The sequence below is a fragment of the Macaca fascicularis genome, chromosome 16, assembly GCF_037993035.2.
Source record: "Macaca fascicularis isolate 582-1 chromosome 16, T2T-MFA8v1.1".
Taxonomy (NCBI): Eukaryota; Metazoa; Chordata; class Mammalia; order Primates; family Cercopithecidae; genus Macaca; species Macaca fascicularis.
The window spans coordinates 66,533,193-66,548,465 of record NC_088390.1 but is presented as its reverse complement, the minus strand read 5'-3'; the positions used below and the strand labels follow the sequence as shown (position 1 = coordinate 66,548,465).

The window sequence follows — 15,273 nt, the reverse complement described above, 5'->3', positions numbered from 1 at the left end:
TGGCCCTCATACAGTCCGGAGTCACACTCCCAAGTGCTGGTTTTATACTTGAAAGCAGACAGCAGGACTCTGACCTTTGCAGAGATAGGAGGGACACCTTCCTACCCAGAGAAGCCAAAAGAGCACAGGACGCCCAGGCCGAGGGCAGTGAAGCTTGCTTCCAAGAACTGGTCCATTCCCCAGCCAACCCCTGTGCCCACTTAGGACTGGCATGTAGCAGCACCTCTCCTCATCCACACTCAGGCCCTAGGCTCCCAATTGACCAAAGCCTGCAAGGATAAAGTGTCCAGAGCATGGGTCCCTGCCAACACTCCCTGCCCTGCTCTTCACTAGCTGTGGTCACCACTGATGACATTTTGTCCCGAGTTCATCTGAAAGAGCAATGTCACTTTTGTGTTAGAAAGGAGACATACAGGCCAGGTGTGGTGGTTCATGCCTGTAATCCCAGCGCTTTGGGAGGCCGAGTCACGAGGATCGCCTGAGGCCAGGAGTTGGAGACCAGGCTAGGCAACACAGTGAGACCCCGTCTCTACAAAATAAATAAATTTTTAAAAATGAAAAAATTAGCTGGGCGTGGTGGTGCACGCGTGTAGTCCCAGCTACTTGGAGGCTGACGTGGGAGGTAGTCAGCCGCCACAGCACTCCAGTCTGGGCGACACAGTGAGACCCTGTCTCAAAGACAAAAACAGAAAGGAACAAAGAAATCCTCTACATGGCTAGAAGAGAATAACCGGGCCCCTAAGCTTCGTGCCAGGCGGTGCTAATGGGCGAGTTACACACGGGAGAGTGCCCAAGGGGACCTCAAGGCGTTCCCTTGGGATAAGGCATGGTCAAAACAGCTATGTTTATCCTGAAGCGAAAGGCGGAGGCTCCAGTTTGGGTCCCGGCTCCGCCCCAGGGGCTGCACTGCTGCCCTCGGGGAGGCAAAGATAGGGCAGGCGTTGTTAGTCCCACTCACAAGTGGGAACTCTTCAACTGAGGGAGGCGAAGTGACAGCCCCAAAGTTGCATAGATGGTTCTGAGGCCAAACGAGGTCAGGAACCCAGAAGCCAGGATCTAGTTTGACGTAGACCTGCGGGAGGCGGGCGGTAACCGACGCGTTCCCCCGACACCGGTGCCTTGGCCTATTTGCGCCCAGCAGGCGCTCCCGGTTCCCCAGCCTCCTACACCTCGCATCTGCCCTGGGGCTCAGCTCCCAGGGACTTCCGGGAGCAGCTGGCCCCGCCCCAAGGCTCCTTCGGGCCGCGCGATTGGCACGGCGGGCCGGGGGCAGGGCCGGAGCGCCGAGCCAACGTGATGGCGTCAGGGGCCGCGGGCGCCGCTTCCTGTTGTCAGTGGCCGAGAGGCCGCATCGTCTGCTCCGAGTGCTGAGGAGCTGCCGCGGCCGGGAGCGCCCCCAGCCTCGCTCCTCGCTCCGCTTGGTGAGTTAGGGGGTCAAGATGCGAGGAGGGCGGCGGAGGGGCGGCGGGGCCGAGGCGCGAACGGGCGGTGGGCCTCCTGCTCCCTCCGCGATCCCCAGCGCCTGGTTACCCTGAGACTGCCCGGCTTCAGAGCCCTCAGCTCTGCCCAGCCTGCGCCCGCCCCGCTCCCACCCAGCCTTCCCCCTGCACCGCCGCTGTGGCCCCGTGCCCCACGTCTGTCCAGCCCCCAACCCGCGCCCGCATTCCCTCACCGGCGGTCTTGCTTAAATGCAGCTTCACTCGTGACCCCACTTTACCTTAGTTCCAACCCCGATCTCGGCCACGTCTCTTCGCCCCGCCCTGACACATCTCATCGTCTCTCCCGACCCCTCTGGTAATCACGATGCTCCTCGCTCACGTCCCCAAGACCCACCATTCAGGTTTCCCCTTCTCTGGCTCAGCTTTCTTATCCCAGTCACCCCCATCCCCTGTCCAGCTCCCCAAGATCTGCTCATCCCAAACACTCTACCTCAGCCTTCTCATCTAAGACCCACCCCCAAAGTAAGTGCCCTGTTGAGCTCACCGCTTTCTTCCGGATAACTCCGATCTCAGCCTTATTCCAAGTCTTAACTGTGTCTTCTCGTCCTTAGTCTCCTAGCCCTCTGTATACCTTCCTTTGCGTCTCCTGCCGTACTGAGGACACCCCATCCCTAAGTCTTTGCCAAACTATCCCTAACTCTTGCTGCCTCCTTTCCTACCACCCTCACCCAATCTTGTTAAAAATGGCATCTCCATGTCCTTTCACCCCCGCTGACCGACCGCAACTCTTCACCCCAACTCTGCGTCCATTCCTTCCCTGGACCCAACTCCCATTCAACCTGAGAACTTTAGTGCAGAGTCTCCTGCCAACTCCACCAGCTGCCCCTCAACAGCCAAATGTAGGTGCTCACTCAGACCCTCAGTTAGAGACTGAGCAGCATGATTGGCGGGTGTAGGGGCTCAGGTGGTAAATAAGGGTGGAGGAACAGTGGGCTCTCCCCAACTCTTGGGTGGGGCCAGGGTTTTTCCTGGCATCTGGTCTCCTGTACCTGTCCTCAGGGACTGTGTTTCTGGCATTTATATTAAATGACTTGTGCTGGCTGCTGGAATGGTAGGTATCATTCAAATATCTGGAAGGTGAGAGATGGCCACTTACTCAGCTCACTTAGCACAGAATGATGGAAGCTGTCACTTCCTTCTGGCTGGTGTATTGGCCCTGGAGAGCCTCTGGGAAGTTCTGCGTGGTGTTGGCTGTGGTCACAGAACATTGTTCATGTTCCTTTTCCTGTAAGGAACTTGTAAGGGCCTCTCCCTGCCAGAGCTGATGGCAGATCAATCCTGATGCTGAATTCAGGGGATATGATGGGTGCCAGAGGCAGTGTTACCTGTTGTGAAGAGTATAGGTGAGTAGATCCTGGGGAGGCTGAGGTCTAGGTGGGTACAGAGGCTCTTGAATCGCTTTCTTTTCTTGCAAGTGCTGGATCATTGACTTTTGGCCACTTGGGTTCCATGAACACAGGAACCACGTTATCTCAGAGTAGCTGAGGGAGAAGGACGTTCCAGAGGCACCCAAGTCTCATGCTCAGCGTTTATAGTTTCCAGGGGGCTTTTTGGTACACATTTTCTCTGAATCCCGAGGACCCGGCATCAGATGGGTGAGCCATTTGATTGCAGTGTTTTTCTTTCTTTCTTTCTTTCTTTTTTTGCAATGGAGTTTTACTCTTGTTGCCCAGGCTGGAGTGCAGTGGCACGATCTCGGCTCACCACAACATCTGCCTCCCAGGTTCAAGTGATTCTCCTGCCTCAGCCTCCCAAGTAGCTGGGATTACAGGCATACACCACCATGCCTGGCTAGTTTTGTATTTTTAGTAGAGATAGAGGTTTCTCTGTTGATGAGGCTGGTCTCCAACTCCCGACCTCAGGTGATCCACCCACCTCGGCCTCCCAAAGTGCTGGGATTGATTACAGGCGTGAGCCACGGTGTCTGGCTGATTGCAGTTTTAAAGGGCCCCAAAGAACATTGCCTCTGCTTGCTATTTATAGTCGTACTCCTTTGAAAAAGTGAATACTGTTTACCGTCAATGTCCTCCCATTAATACGCAGTATATTTAAGTCGTTTTCAGCCTTATTGGCAGCTTGGCTTAATGACAGGAGCTCCACAGTTGCCCCAGCACTTAACAGTTGTTATACCCCAACTTCCCACATTGGGTGAAATCGAGATACCTGCCCTGTGTCTTGTTTTTATTAATCACTTCATTCAACAGCTTATTTTTTGAGCACCAGTGTTTGCCAAGCACTGTTCTAGGTACTAGAAATACATTGGTGAATGGGTGAGGCAACAGTCCTGTTTTCATTCAGAGTTTGGTCCTTGTTAGAATCCTCTGGGATATGGGACAAGAATATAGGGAAGATGGGTGTTATTGGATGGAAGGAAGGAGGGAGGAAAGAAAGATAGCCAGTGTTCACTGACTCCACAATTCTGCCCTCATCCACTAGCCCTGAGTCTGGGAATCACAAGCTAGAAGTTTCTCACCCTTCATCTGGTATTTAATTGCTTCAAAACTCCGACCCCCACCACCCCACCCATCACAGAAATCCAGCTTTCCTCAGGTGGACAGGGGTGCAGTTTCCTCAGTCAGCACTCACATGCCTGAAAGATCAGCTGCCTTTCTGAATCAGAGGATAACTTTGTCATTCTTTTCCAATTGAAAAAACATGACTCCCTCAGGCCGGGCGCGGTGGCTCAAGCCTGTAATCCCAGCACTTTGGGAGGCCGAGACGGGCGGATCACGAGGTCAGGAGATCGAGACCATCCTGGCTAACACGGTGAAACCCCGTCTCTACTAAAAATACAAAAAACTAGCCGGGTGAGGTGGCGGGCGCCTGTAGTCCCAGCTACTCAGGAGGCTGAGGCAGGAGAATGGCGTAAACCTGGGAGGTGGAGCTTGCAGTGAGCTGAGATCCGGCCACTGCACTCCAACCTGGGCGACAGAGCGAGACTCCGTCTCAAAAAAAAAAAAAGAAAAAAAAAAAAAAAGAAAAAACATGACTCATCAATTGGTACAGCAGTTGGATGGCTTAAAGCCAGGCTGTGGCTCTGAACAGCCAGTTACACAATTCAGGCAGTGGAGAGAAGGCCGTGGGGAGTGGCTAAGAAGTCCCTCAAGAGACGAGGTTGCTGTTCACTGATGGTGGAGTGTTTTGAGAGTGGTGAAACCAGGTTATACCTTTCTTCTTTTAATGTAAGTCTCATCCAAGTCATTCTCTTTTTTTGCTTCCTTGATCTCTGGAGGAAGTGAAATTGGACATATAGAGAAGGCCAGGTAGTATAATGCAGGAAACCAACCGGAACTGTTCCTTCCTAACTATGTTGGAACATTTAAGAAAGTATAGCGCCGGGCGCGGTGGCTCAAGCCTGTAATCCCAGCACTTTGGGAGGCCGAGACGGGCGGATCACGAGGTCAGGAGATCGAGACCATCCTGGCTAATATGGTGAAACCCCGTCTCTACTAAAAATACAAAAAACTAGCCGGGCGAGGTGGTGGGCGCCTGTAGTCCCAGCTACTCGGGAGGCTGAGGCAGGAGAATGGCGTAAACCCAGGAGGCGGAGCTTGCAGTGAGCTGAGATCCGGCCACTGCACTCCAGCCTGGGCGACAAAGCGAGACTCCGTCTCAAAAAAAAAAAAAAAAAAAAGAAAGTATAGCTCTGAGACTTCAGGAGCATTGGTAGGACCTGGGCTCAGCTGGTTGGGGCTATAAATCTCATTGACAGAACTGTTTCTTGTTGGTTTTAGACCTTCTGTGATGAAATGGAGCTTCCGAGTACCTCTGAAGAAGAAATAATAGTTTGCCTGAATTTGAGCCAAAGACCTGAGGCCTTTTGGTCCAGGGAAAGATGCAGGGGTTGGGATGAAGAAACCAGAGAGTTCTGTCCTTTACCGGAGACCCATTGCTACTGAGCCTCAGTTTTGTCCTCTGTAAAACGGATAATTACTCTCTCACAGGATTGCTGTAAGAATTAAATGAGGTTAGAGAGGAACATCAGAGAAGCCTGCTTTCTGCACTCTGGAGAGCTATATGAGGGTGAATCAATACATAGGGTGGCAGTAGACTTGGTGTGGTTTGGGACTTCCTAAATGGCACCAATCACCTTTCCCCTAAGCTTTCACCGGTCATGTTCAAGGGCCCTTGGGTAGTGTTGCCCAACTTTGCCTTACTCCCTTCAGGTAGGTCTCCTTGAAGCCACGCCTCTCTTCACTTTGGTTCTTGGTGTCAATGAAGAGCATTTTGAGGACAGAAAGTGGAACCAGTTCCATAGGATGGTAAATTCAGAGTCTGGGCCACCAGGGTGGGTGACACAGTGCTGTCCCCACAGTCAAGAGACACAAAGCCTCCTTCCGATCCCGCCGTGAGTTCTTATGTCACTGACCATCTGAGCCCTGCCTCCCTGAGCATGATGGAACAGACACGGATAGGTGGGGTGCTATGGCTGCCTACAAACAGAGGTGTCCTGCATTGTGGCCGGAACCCTAGAGGCTCAGTCCTATCCTGTGAATTTTCAAGTGGCTCTTCTGCTGGATTTATCTGAGCTCTTGTCAGTCATTTTGTGGCATTTCTGACTCTGTTTTAGGCCAAGTGACCCTTCTCTTGTCTGGCCCTGTCTCTCTTAGCTTCAGTTTATTTTATTATTTATTTATTTAGAGAAATAAATTATTTATTTATTCTTGCTTTGCTGCCCAGGCCGGAGTGCAGTGGCACAATCTCGACTCACTGCAACCTCCGCCTCCTGGGTTCAAGCAGTTCTTTTGCGTCAGCCTCCCGAGTAGCTGGTATTACAGGCATGGGCCACCATGCCCAGCTAATTTGACCTCAAGTGATCCTCCTGCCTTAGCCTCCCAAAGTGTTGGGATTACAGGTATGGGCCACAGCAGCTGGCCTACGGCACCCGGCCTATTTTGTTTTCTTAGCATACGGTTACTTGGCCAGAGCACCCACTTACCAATGGCCTGTCCCTCCCAGTGAATACTCTGAATACTCTATTATTCTCAGTTAATTAGTTAATGAGGTCTTAATGGGCCTGGGCTATTATTCAAATTATTGGGTTTAAGCCCTTAGGGTCCCGCCCTGTAGCTGGCCAAGGGAAGGGCAACTTTGGGGCTTTGGGCTCTGTCTTGAAGGGTGGGCCTGAGGGCCTTAGACCACTGGAATTGTGGACTGGGATTGGAGCCCAGGGTTTTGGAGCCAGAGAAGCTGGATGTGGCCTTGAGCTGCGCAACGGTGGCCTTGACAGAGCCTGACCTCAAGACCAGGCCTGTTTCTGGAAGTGACCTTAGATGCAGAGTCACCATAGCATACAACCCCCTTTTCCTGTCACCCCGTGGCCAGAATGGGAACTGGTCTCCGGAGGAGGGCCCTGAGAATCCCTGGGTAGCTGGGAGCAGACCATGGTGAAGGGTGAGGCAGTCAGATGGGGCTGTAGTCAGGACTAAGGGCTCTTCTGGCCGTCTGCAGCGCCTGGCCTGTTACTGGGTCTGCAGGAACCGTCCTCCACACACGCCTGCTTCCTCCTAAGGGACCTGACTTAGGGAGGTTGGCTCTGGGTCCTGACTCCCTGTGTCCTGTTTGCCCTCTGCTATCCCCAGAGGCCAGAGATCCAATCAGAGCACCTTCCACCATTTAGGGCCAGCCTGCCTGTCTGCTTTCCAAACCTCATGCTGCTCCAGCGCTGTCCAGGAAACCTTTCCCGCCACACTGGCCTTAATGTTTCCCTGCATCCCCTGTTCCCGGCCTCCAGCGAAGGGGTCTTCCCAGACTACCCCTGGAATCCTAGCTCTGAGGTGATGGCACTGTTGATGAAAAAGCCAAACTCCGTTAAATATTGGAAGAGGTTTATTCTGAGCCAAATGTGAGGACCATGACCCGTGACATAGTCCTGGGAGGCCCTGAGAACATGTGCCCAAGGTGATTGGGTTACAGCTTGATTTTTATCCAAGTTACAAGCAAAGACATAAATTAATACATGTAAGGTATACATTGGTGGGGGCAGGGTAAAGTGGATTAAAAGATTTCCTGATTGGCAATTGGTTGAAAGAGTTGAACTTTGCCTAAAGAGTTAAAGTCAGCAGAAAGAAAAGCTTAGGGTTAAGATAAGGTGGGTTGTGGAAGCCAAGGTTCATGTTATGTAGGTGAAGCCTTCAAGAGAATAGATGGTAAATGTTTCTAAGGTGTCAGACTCTTAGTTAAATCTCTCCTAGATCAGGAAAAGGCCGAGAAAGGGAAGGGAATCTCTGCAGGATATAAATTTTCCCCACAGGAGATGGCTTTGCAGGGCCATTCCAAAATATGTCAAAGAAATATACTTGGTGGTAAAATACTTTGATTTCCTTTAGGGCCTGTTATCTCCCATGTGATGTTAGACCAGAGTCAGGTTGGAGTTGGTATCTTAATTGCTGAGAGCCTGCTCTGTCAGTCTTAGTCTGTTTTAATGTTAATGCTGCTCAGTTGTGTCTAAGCTCCAAAAGGGAGAGGCTAGGATGAGGCATGGCCCACGCCCCACTTCCTGTCATGGCCTGAACTCAGTTTTTAGGTTTTTTCAAAATCCCTTTGGCCAAGGGGGGCCCATTCAGGCAGTTTAGGGGCTTAGAATTTTAGTTTTGGTTTACAGCACTCACTCAGCAATCTGGTTTTCCTAGGGCTGGGGTTGACCTCCTTGTGGAGGCTGGTGGTAGAGTCAGGCCGCTTATCAGCCCTGGGACCTCAGGAATGTTCTTTTTTTTTTTTTTTTTTTTGAGACGGAGTCTCGCTCTGTTGCCCAGGCTGGAGTGCAGTGGCGCGATCTCGGCTCACTGCAAGCTCCGCCTCCCGGGTTCACGCCATTCTCCTGCCTCAGCCTCCCGAGTAGCTGGGACTACAGGCGCCCACAACCGCGCCCGGCTAATTTTTTGTATTTTTAGTAGAGACGGGGTTTCACCGTGGTCTCGATCTCCTGACCTTGTGATCCGCCCGCCTCGGCCTCCCAAAGTGCTGGGATTACAGGCGTGAGCCACCGCGCCCGGCCTCAGGAATGTTCTTGACCTGGGTCAGCTGCTATTTCCTTATCTGTCAGGTGGAGACAATAAAACAGCACTCCTAGGGTGCTTAGGAGGACTATAAATTAGGCAATATATGTAAAGAGAATCGAGCCCATTTAACTTTTCTTGGTTTTGTTAACTTCTTTGTGTGGTGATTGTTTGAGAGCTGAGACAGCTGTGATATCACCTTCCCCAGCGTTCCCCTGATGCTCAAACAGGCGTTCACTAGCGATTTGTTTACGTGTGAATGTGCCTGCCTAGCCAAAGTCTGTCCAAGTTTCTGGGGTGGGGCCAAGCCAGCCAGCAGCCCCCTCAGGCTCAGGCCCTACCCCACCCTACCCCACCCATTCCCAGGAGGAATCTGGCAGCCCTGAGGGATTTAACCACTCACTGACTTCAACTCTTCCTGCATACTCATTTAGGCGATGACATTCTTGGTCTGTAGGTTTAGGTGGCCATATCCACTGGGATGACAGATACCAGGTAAAACATATCAGGTACAGGTACATATCCAGCCCCGTGACAGGCGTTTACACATTCTCCATCTGAGAGGTCTCCGCATGCCTACCTGGTTAGTGGCAAATTGCAATGAGACCTTGTGGTTGTCCTGATTAGACAAGTCCCTGTCTGTGCTGCTCACACCAGACCCTCGAAGCCCTGTTGAGAAGCAGAAGTGTAGCAAGGGAGCCCTTCCCTTTTGAAGCTATTACAGTTGTACTTTTTACTGCTGAGCTGGCAGACGTTGGACTGGAAGAAGGAGTGAGGGGTGGGGGCAGGGTGTTGCAGGACCCAGCCCCTGAATGTGAGCCCCTGCTTCCTTGTCCCAGTGGGTTCCTGCCACTTTCAGCTGCAGCCTTCCCCTGGAACCCGCAGCTCCGTATCCGAATCAGCCTGTCATTCCCTGCCTACAGGTTTCGATCCTACAGAGCCCTGGCTTTCTGGGCAGCATTTGATGTGAAGCGCCCTTACCACCCACTCCTTGGGGTGGACCCACCCCCGGCACCCAGGACTCCTTGCCTCCCAAGGACTGAGCCCCCTGGACTTTCCTTCCTCGCTTCCTTCCTTCAAATCCATTATCAGTTTTAACTTTTGTGCTCTTCAAAGGCCTTTCGGCTGTGGTTTGAGTAAGAGAGGCTGACTTCCTGCTGCTTGCTGGGAAAGGACTCTGGCTGGGGGATAGTTGCCTGCCCATTCATCTGGCTGCCATCTGTCTCTTCAGGTGCCATGTGATTCTCCGAGGGAGCAGCTGCGTGAGTGGAGATGCTCTCGGTGGAGAATGGACTGGACCCCCAGGCTGCCATCCCGGTAGGTGGGCGAGGGAGGATCAAGGGTGGGGAAGGGGTGCAGGGGACGGTCGTTTCATCTGCTTGGCTCACTTCGAAATGAAGGGCACTGTCCTGCAAGAGAGGCCAGGCTGAGAAGAAGTTACAGCACAAGCAGGCTCCAAGAAGACCCTGTCCTTTCTAGATCACCTTATTGGTGATAAGATGGAGATTTACAAAAAGCAGTGGGAATTTAAGATCAGTAACCTGAAGACCAAGGATTTCCATTCAGCCCTTAGGCCATGATTTGGTCACAGTCTGGCCAAAGCACTGAATTGGTGGGAAACAGGTATTTGCAGGCACTGGTTTGTTGTTTTAGTAATGGGGGTAAATTGGTAACTTACATGTATCTGAACACTTACCATTTTCTAGGATATTCTAAATGTAATTATTTGTGAGCAGTTCACTGGAGCCCCCTAGGACCTTTTCTTGGAGAGCCCTTTGCACCCTCCTGGGCTGTCTTGGGTACTCTGGATGGAGCTCTCTGTTCCCTTGGAAAGGCAGGAAGTCAGGTAGCTTTGGGGCTGGTCCCTTAGCAGCATCCTGAGGTGGCTTTCGGGGAGAAGCCAGGATTTCCCTTTCCTCCCTACTGCTGCTTCCCAGCTCAGAGAACTCTCTGCTTGAAAGAAACTATAGCCCTCGGAGATGTGCCTTTCCCCGTCCTGGCCACAGGAGAGTCCGGTTCCACCTGTTTCCCAGCTGGCTTTCATGCAGAGGCTCTTCCCTCCCCTCTGCACCCCCACTCTCCCACCCCTGGCCGAATCCCACCCCAGGACCCTTCAGAGCTAGTACAGAACCCTGGCCAACTCAGCCTTCTAACAACAGCTGCACAAACTGACTCCATGAGGGTATGCATTTCTTGAGGGTATGCCTTACTTCTCCCTGTATACCCTAACCCAACACCTAGTAGGTGCTCAGTTGAACGAAGTGTGTATGTGCTTTTAAAATATAATATACTAATAACATCTTGCATTTAAAAGAACATTTAAAATTAAACTATTTCAAGATTAAAAACTTTTGAGCTTCAAAGGATACTATCGAGAAAATGAAAAGACAACCCACAGAATGGGAGAAAATATTTGCAAATCAAATATCTGATAAGGGTCTAGTATCCAGAACATATAAAGAACACTTATAACTCAACAATAAAGAGACAAATAATCCAGTTATAAAATGGGTAAAGGATTTGAATAGACACTTCTCCAAAGAAGATACATACATGGCCAGGAAAGATGCTCATTATCATTAGACATCAGGGAAATGCACGTCGAAACCACAGTGAGATACTTCTTCACACCCCCTAGGATGGCTGTAATAAAAAAAGCGACAACTAGTGTTGGCAAAAATGTGGAGAGGTTGGAACTCAGATATTGCTGGTGGGAATGTAAAATAGTGCAGCCACTTTGGCAAATAGTTTGGCAGTTCCTTGATAAGTTAAACATAGAATTATGTATACAATTCCACTCCTAGATATATACCCAAGAGAACTAAAAATATAAGTCCAGTCAAAAACTTGTACATGGATGTTCATAGCAGCATTATTGATAATAGCAAAAGAGTAGAAACAACCCAAATGTCTATTAACTGATGAATGGATGAATAAAATGTGGTAAAATTCTGGCAATAAAAAGGGATGAAGTCCTGATACATGCTACAACATGGTGGAAAATATTATGCTAAGTGAAAGAAGTCAGATTCAAAGGGTCATATGTTGTGTTCATATCTATTCATGTGAGATGTACAAAATACGAAAAACCACAGAAACAGAAAATAGGTTAGTGACTTCATTCACTTCCTATTCCCCTTTCTCCCAGCCCCTGGCAATCACTAATATATCAGTATTTCTTTTTGGGGTGATGAAAATCTTTTTTCTTTTTCTTTTCTTTTTTTTTTTTTTTTTGAGTCTCACTCTGCCGCCCAGGCTGGAGTGCAGTGGCACAATCTTGACTCACCACGAACTCCACCTCCCGAGTTCAAGCGATTCTCATGCCTCAGCCTCCCAAGTAGCTGGGATTATGGGTGCACACTACCACGCCTGGCTAATTTTTGTATTTTTAGTAGAGACAGGGTTTCACCATGTTGGCCAGGCTGGTCTCGAACTCCTGACCTCAGGTGATCCACTTGTCTTGGCCTCCTGAAGTGCTGGGATTACAGACGTGAACCACCATGCCCAGCCAGAAAAATCTTCTAAAATTAGATAGTGATGATGGTTGCACAATTGTGTTAATAGACTAGAAGCAATTGAACTGTACACTTTAAATGGGTGTATTTTATGGTATATGAATTATATCTCATTAAAGCTATTATATTTTTTCAAAATTTTTTTTTAAATTTATTTATTATTATTATACTTTAAGTTGTAGGGTACATGTGCATAACGTGCAGGTTTGTTACATATGTATACTTGTGCCATGTTGGTGTGCTGCACCCATCAACTCGTCATTTACATCAGGTATAACTCCCAATGCAATCCCTCCCCCCTCCCCCCTCCCCATGATAGGCCCCGGTGTGTGATGTTCCCCTTCCTGAGTCCAAGTGATCTCATTGTTCAGTTCCCACCTATGAGTGAGAACATGCGGTGTTTGGTTTTCTGTTCTTGTGATAGTTTGCTAAGAATGATGGTTTCCAGCTGCATCCATGTCCCTACAAAGGACACAAACTCATCCTTTTTGATGGCTGCATAGTATTCCATGGTGTATATGTGCCACATTTTCTTAATTCAATCTGTCACTGATGGACATTTGGGTCGATTCCAAGTCTTTGCTATTGTGAATAGTGCTGCAATAAACATACGTGTGCATGTGTCTTTATAGTAGCATAATTTATAATCCTTTGGGTATATACCCAGTAATGGGATGGCTGGGTCATATGGTACTTCTAGTTCTAGATCCTTGAGGAATCGCCATACTGTTTTCCATAATGGTTGAACTAGTTTACAATCCCACCAACAGTGTAAAAGTGTTCCTATTTCTCCACATCCTCTCCAGCACCTATTTTTTCAAATTTAACTTTTCAAAGAATGTTAACATAGTTTTGACTGAAATCAAAATAAAAGATTAAAATATGTATCCATAATCCTATCACTCAACAATTCAAACCAGTTTTTCTTTAATCCCTTCCAGTCCTTTTCCAAACACTTACGTGATTTTCACATACTTATAATTATGCTCAGTTTTTACTGTATATTTCCAAAAGACTATGTACATTTTGTGATGTCTTCATTTAACAAACATTTATTATTTCTATGTGCCAGGCACAGTGCCAAGTGTTGACACAAGGATGAATAAAACACTAGTCTTAGTGCCACACTTAGCTTATATATATACATATATATATATATATATATTTTTTTTTTTTTTTTTTTTTTTTTTTTGAGATGGAGTCTCACTCTGCCACCCAGGCTGTAGTGTAGTGGTACGATTTTGGCTCACTACAACCTCCGCCTCCCAGGTTTAAGTGATTCTCCTGCCTCAGCCTCCTAAGTAGCTGGGATTATAGGCGCTCATCACCACACCTGGCTAATTTTTGCATTTTTAGTAGAGACAGGGTTTCACCATGTTTGCCAGGCTGATCTCAAACTCCTCACCTCAAGTGATCCACCTGCCTTGGCCTCCCAAAGTGTTGGGATTACAGGCGTGAGCCACCGCACCCAGCCTCTTTTTAGAATTTATCTAGTAGGCGTTCTGGTTTTTACCAGAAACCACTTCCCTGAAAAAAAAAAAAAAAAAGGTAGTTCTGTCCTCAGGAGAATCCTCATATTACTATATATCAGAAAGTATTATTTCCACTTTAACAGATGAGGAAATTGGGGCTCAAAGAAGTTAAGTGGAAGGTCTAAGGAGGCCCGTCTGGTTACTGACAGCTAGGACTGAGCCTAGTCCTCTGGCTTCCAGGCCCAGGATCTTTCTTTTTTTTTTTTTTTCTTTCTTTTTTTGAGACAAGGTCTTGCTGTGTTGCCCAGGCTGGAGTACAGTGGTGTGATCATAGTTCACTGCAGCCTTGAAGTCCTGGACTCAAGCAGTCCTCCTGCCTCTGACCTCCCAAAGTTCTAGGATTACGGGCTTGAGCCACCACGCCCAGCCTAGGATCTTTCTTAACGTAAACCATGCTCCTGTTCTCCTCATGTTTTTATTACTCTAAAGCAGTGTGGGTGTTTTTTGTTTGTTTGTTTGTTTGTTTTTGCCTCTTGGCTTATTGATTCTCTACAGAAACTTGTCCATGTGAAAAAGGTAGGAAGCCCCACCCTTGTTCTAGATGGATTTACCCAATCTCCCATCACTGCAGCTATGATGGGGCCAATATTTAAACACAAGATTATGTGACTCTAAGTTCACTTAAGTTTGGTCTAAAAAACAAAGTGTCTGCACTGAAGGACATGCAAAACAACAATAGCAGTGATTATCTCTGGGTAGTGTGTGATTTTCCTTTTCTTCTCTATGCTTTATCTTTCTTTGCTATAGTTAACAATGTGCTAATTTTACAGAAGAAATCTACAGACACACCCATAGATGTGTGTGCATGTGGTTGCACATGTATTTGGCATCAGGCAAAGGATTACACTCTAGGGACTCTCCATAGCATTTTCCGCTAAAGGCCTGTGTTCTGTGTGATGCTGCCTAGGTCATCAAGAAGAAGCTGGTGGGATCCGTGAAGGCCTTGCAGAAGCAGTACGTGTCCCTGGACACAGTGGTCACTAGTGAAGACGGAGATGCCAACACCATGTGCAGCGCCCTGGAGGCTGTGTTTATCCATGGCCTGCACGCCAAGCACATCCGAGCTGAGGCTGGAGGAAAAAGGAAGAAAAGTGCCCACCAGAAGCCTCTGCCCCAGCCTGTCTTCTGGCCCCTCCTGAAAGCTGTCACCCACAAGTGAGATTTAGCTGGAGAGGTTTTGCTTTGGGGGGGAGCAGCAGAGTATGGGACACTTAGCTTTTCCTCCCCAGCTGTTCAGGAAGCCAACAGAGGTGCCCTGTGTTCTAGCATAGAGATAGGGTGAGGTAGGGGTTGAAAGTGTTTTCTAGAGAGGCTTATCTCTAGATCAAGCTTCCCAGCCAGCGTGCCAGCAGATCTTGAGACCCTCAGCACTCAGGCAAGAGCGTGTGGTTGCTTTGAGCCCTGGGACTGGTCGCCTTTAGCAGGAACAGCCTTTTTTGCCACACCGGGGCAGAGTTACATAGTTACAACAGAGGTTGTGTGGCCTGCAAAGCCTAAAGTATTTACTATCTGGCCCTTTACAGAAAATGTTTGCTGACCCTGCCTTAGATTATTCGAACATCTGAGTTGTAAATCTGTTTTTTTTTTTTTTTTTGGGACGGAGTTTCGCTCTGTCACCCAGGCTGGAGTGCAATGGCGCGATCTCGGCTCACTGGCACCTCTGCCTCCCAGGTTGAAGCAATTCTCCTGCCTCAGCCTCCTGAGTGGCTGGGATTACAGGCACGCACCA

General features: G+C 49.0%; 1 protein-coding gene across 3 annotated transcripts in view; it reads left to right on the top strand.

Annotated features, from left to right (window-relative positions):
* Positions 1–1,320: 1,320 nt before the first annotated feature.
* PLEKHM1 (pleckstrin homology and RUN domain containing M1) overlaps positions 1,321–15,273 on the top strand; it is a 56,660-nt gene continuing 42,707 nt past the window's right edge. For all 3 annotated transcript variants that reach the window (XR_012425959.1, XM_074019922.1, XM_005584517.5), the window contains exons 1-3: positions 1,321–1,421; positions 9,729–9,814; positions 14,452–14,699. Coding sequence is in view for 1 of the 3 variants with exons in the window: in XM_005584517.5 (XP_005584574.3) it covers positions 9,770–9,814; positions 14,452–14,699 (293 nt within the window). In the remaining 2 variants the exon portion in view is untranslated. The remainder of the gene's footprint in view (positions 1,422–9,728; positions 9,815–14,451; positions 14,700–15,273) is intronic.